The sequence below is a fragment of the Vicia villosa genome, linkage group LG3, assembly GCF_029867415.1.
Source record: "Vicia villosa cultivar HV-30 ecotype Madison, WI linkage group LG3, Vvil1.0, whole genome shotgun sequence".
Lineage (NCBI taxonomy): Eukaryota > Viridiplantae > Streptophyta > Magnoliopsida > Fabales > Fabaceae > Vicia > Vicia villosa.
Window position 1 is genome coordinate 149,662,156 of NC_081182.1, and position 4,434 is coordinate 149,666,589.

Below are 4,434 nucleotides of genomic sequence, written 5' to 3' on the forward strand. Positions count from 1 at the left end.
CTCGTTCCTTCAGATCAGGTGTGCTCTAAGACGAGGTGTCGAGAGTTGATGAAAGAAAAGTTAGCAGTGGCGGAAGAGTTGGATTGGTTACGAGTTGTTTCGCAGTGGTGCAGGGATGTGTAGTGAGTTTAATCATAGTGGTAATTTACGGTGCGACAGGGATGTGTTTTTACGCGTTGCCGGTTGTGGTACTCTTCCATTTTGAGATTGTAATATGTAGAAGGATAGTTTTTACTGCTGGTGTAGTTTTTCTCAGCATATCCTACGCTATTGTTACTACCGCTATGTCTTATCAACATAACCAATGTTCTATTAATTCTGATACCAACTGCGGAATGATTTTTGTTTGGTTGAACTGTAGAAGTGGCAGAGATGTTATCATACTACATGAAGCTTGTTTTTTATGTGGAAAAGTCATACATCTTTCTGGTAGTAACAGTTAGTGAACTATGCTTTCTGTATTGTTACTGCATCAGGGGTTTGGCTAGGAGTTGTATCATGCATCCAAAGTAGTAGAGATGGGGGTTGGTCTTGTTTTGTAAAATGCTTTGAAGCTGCTATAGGATGACTTATAATTGTAAGTTCTCATGGCATCACTTATTCCTTTATTTAATTAAAGGTTTCAGTTTTGGCCTTTCAAAAAAAATTACTAAATTTATTTTTCCACATATACCCTTTATTCATGGATGGTCTATTGTTGCCGGCAGTTAATTATTTTTTAAACATGATAAAAATTAAATTATAAATTGAACTCATTTATAAAATAAACTTGGTTATAGTGTGATAACAATTACATATAGGTATATATTAATGATTTACTCCATAACTAACTAAAAAAAATTATTTTTTAAAAATGGTTATTGATTTTTAAATTTATATCGATCCCTACATATTTAAGATCTCTACCTATTTAAAACAATTTATAAAATACTATATTTTAAAAATAAAAAATCATGTATTAATTTTTTCATTTTAAGGATAATTTTGCACTTTCAAAAATAATTACATTTCTCTCTCTTTTATTTGTGTTATACTTCTTCTATAACAAACAACCCACCAAATCTAATCTATTTCTTACATCTTTCTCTCTTTTTCATTCTCTCTCCTATTTCTCTCTTCTAACTTTCTCTTCTTAACCAAAGATACCCTTAACAAATTTTATTTACGTGTCACCCAAATTCAAAACACCTTACACAATAGCGTTTCGCAAATCTATATCTCCCTCGTTAACCACCACTAACATCGCCGTCGTTACCATGGAAGGAGGAGGCGGAGGAACGCTCTCGGAAGTTCACCAAAGTGCAAAGAAGCTGTTGCTCAGGTGCCGCGACGGCCTCGAACGCCTTGAGCGTCTCGAGCACTCCACCTCTACCTCCGCTGCCGTTGCCGGCGTTGATTCGGAGCTTTCATTTACAGTAAAGAAGGATATCAATCAGATTCAATCGCTCTGCGTTGAGATGGATAGGCTTTGGCGTTCTGTTGCTGCCAAACCTCAACGAGATCTCTGGAAAAGGTGAACAAATTGAAATCGCGCTAATTCCGATCTTGTGGATTTTTGTGATTTGTATGTTTGGAAATTGTTTGTTGGATATGGTTTTTACAGTTTGTTTTGGAAATTAATGTTATCCCGCTCCTGAATTGCGCTTTTTGATTGCCAGTGAATATTGATAAATTCATTTTTCAAATGAACTTAGTGCTGTCACAATATTGAATTGAGTTTATTCGTATTGTTTAAAAGATGCTTCAGTGTAAAGTGAAGGAGGTAATTAGTTTATTGATGATTTGCGATATTTAGTGCAGAGTTTGAAAGGTTTTAATGTGTTTTGAGGAGAAAACTTAGGGAATGAACTTAGTGCTGTCACAATGTCGAATTGAGTTTATTCGTGTTGTTTAGATGAATCGTGCTTATGGTAGCTTTGCTATGCATAATCGGTCTCAAGCCCGGCTAAAAGGAGTGGGTTATGTTAGGCAGAGGACAGCTAACGTAAAACTTTGTCGAATATCTATGACATAGATCAAATACTTTAACGATTTGGATAGAAACATGATCCTGGTGAAAGTTGATTCATGTATTCGACTCCACTTAGTAACATAAGGCTTGGTTTTTGTTGTTATTGTTGTTTAAAAGATGATTCGGTGTAAAATGTAGGAAATAATTAGTTCATTGAGTGATATATGATTTAGGGGAGAATTTGAAAAGTTGGTGCATCATTATGTTTATTAATTTTGTTGAGGAAACATAACGGTAAAAGTGTATGTCATGTCATGGGAGGGGGTTTTGTTTCTTAATTGCTCTTTTTGCAATGTTCTTCTTAGAACTGTGGTTGGGCACACCCAATTACGTTCAACACAATTGGGCTTGGTGTGTGAATATAAATTGTGGGTAGTTCGATAGCAAAAACTCGGTGGTCCAACGGATTTGGATAGACCCTGATACCATCATAGAAATGTGGTTGGGCCTAACATAGCTTTACAAAATTGGCTTATAAGGTGAGAATTACTCTTCTGATAAACATATTTCTAGGTCATATCTCATCCGACGTAGAACTCTTTAACGATTTCTATATTGCCTTTTTTCTTATTGATTCTTATAATGAATCTCAGAAAAATGTCTTGTGAATTTTTGTTATTATGGTAGTAAGAGATTTAAACAAATTCATGATTTCTTATGTGTATGTATGATATTAGTGATTGCTTTTCTCATTCCCTATTATTCCCTTAAGTTAAAGGCTCGTTTTAGAGGAATTAAATCTGAAAATGTTAACATGCTGATTAGGTATCATAAATTCTCCATAGTGTTACAAAAATGAATATTTCATGTGCTAACTGAAATGAGCATTTTTAGAGCTGAATGGATCATAAATAGCAAGAGCCATGCCAAGTACTATTGGTGAATGGGAAACCACTAGTTTGACAATTGATTCTGTTATGTGGTATCAATAGAGATTTGTCAGATGTCAATGTCATTGTTAATGAATGAGATCTCTAAATGAAGTGTTTCCATGGTTTATGTTTCTTAGTTTCTGCCTCTGCTCCTTCATTCTGTTTCAACCCTGTTCATAAATCATAAGCAACAATCTACATAATTTCGGTTTTCTCCTTGTTGCAAACATCTATTTCCTTTCATTTAAATGAATATTAATGTATGATCGGACAACAACATGTTGTAATAATTCCATTGCTTTACTCTGTGCCCCTTCGTAATGAACTTGTTTACTTCTATAGAACGAAAAATCTATTTAGTTTATCTAATTGTTATAAATCTATTTTGTTTTATGTTTTGCTTATATTATTATTATTTTTTTTTATATAAATGTTGTCTCTGGTTTATTGCATTTGTACTTAAGAGGGGGTGTTGTATTTTCTTGCGCAGAAAGGTTGAACAAATAGCTGAAGAGGCTGAATCACTGAAAGAAAGTTTGGATAAATATAACTCAAGGAGTCAGAAACGGTCTAGAGAAGCTAAAGAGAGAGCAGAACTGCTGGGACGAATGGTACGTCATTGCTATCATGCTCTATTCAATGGCTCATTGTGTATTTTTCCCTCTTGACTAAATAACAATCTCATTTCCAATTGTAGAATGGGGATTCTGCTCATGTTTTGAGAATTTACGACGATGACACACAAGCAATGCACTCAGTTCGCAGTTCTGCCAGGGAGCTTGAAAATGCTAATGCTCTCGGGGAAGCGATTCTTTCCTCAATACATGGCCAAAGGGAACGCTTGAAGGTATTTATCCTTTTATTTAGATACTTTCTACGAATGCTTAAACTAGCGATAATATTTATGCTTTGTTAATCCAGTCATATTGTTGTTGAAAATCTTTTGATCTGGCATATTATGTCTGTGCAGAGTGCACACCGAAAGGCATTGGACGTCCTGAATACAGTAGGGATATCGAACAGAGTTCTGAGATTAATTGAGAGACGAAACCGGGTTGACCAATGGGTCAAATATGCAGGAATGCTATTGACTGTTGTTTTCTTGCTTGCCTTTGTTTTGTGGAGACGATGAACAGTCAGATGTTGGAGAAATTTAGTGTTTCTTATGTATTTGTGAAAATTATATATAAAAGTAAGATACTCTCTTCTTCCCCAAGTATATGTCGCTCTAGTACTTTATACGTGAAAATTTGCATCTCCATTAAGTACAAAATAACTTGCCCAAGGGGGTGTTGCATTTGCCTTAGTTTTCCGATACAAAATAACTATATAATGTATCTACTGAAAATTTGCATCTCCATTAAACCCTTTGTAGATATTGTAAAATATTGTATCACTTTCTTCTTGTTTTTTCTTGTCCCAACCTGCAACACACGACTGAATTAATCGGCCGCTTGCAACCAAGCATCGCTGGCTATCAGCAGTGTTTCTCACATCACATGAACGGAACCTTTAAAACTACCTCTAAATATTGTCAAATGGTGCGCTGTT

The 4,434-nt window shown here is 35.0% G+C and overlaps 1 protein-coding gene across 1 annotated transcript; it reads left to right on the forward strand.

The window, feature by feature from the left end:
* Nucleotides 1-1,069: 1,069 nt before the first annotated feature.
* LOC131656800 (membrin-11-like) lies at nucleotides 1,070-4,124 on the forward strand. Its single transcript, XM_058926405.1, has 4 exons — nucleotides 1,070-1,513; nucleotides 3,374-3,494; nucleotides 3,581-3,730; nucleotides 3,854-4,124. Exons 1-4 carry the CDS (start codon nucleotides 1,257-1,259, stop codon nucleotides 4,013-4,015), a joined length of 690 nt encoding a protein of 229 aa, XP_058782388.1. The 5' UTR covers nucleotides 1,070-1,256; the 3' UTR covers nucleotides 4,016-4,124.
* Nucleotides 4,125-4,434: the final 310 nt, after the last annotated feature.

Excerpts from the sequence above, each read along its gene's own strand:
- LOC131656800 (XM_058926405.1), top strand. The coding sequence starts at position 1,257 with ATGGAAGGAGGAGGCGGAGGAACGCTCTCGGAAGTTCACCAAAGTGCA. Across the intron at positions 1,514-3,373 it reads CAACGAGATCTCTGGAAAAG|AAAGGTTGAACAAATAGCTG; the intron begins GTGAACAAATTG and ends TTTCTTGCGCAG. Across the intron at positions 3,731-3,853 it reads GCCAAAGGGAACGCTTGAAG|AGTGCACACCGAAAGGCATT; the intron begins GTATTTATCCTT and ends ATGTCTGTGCAG.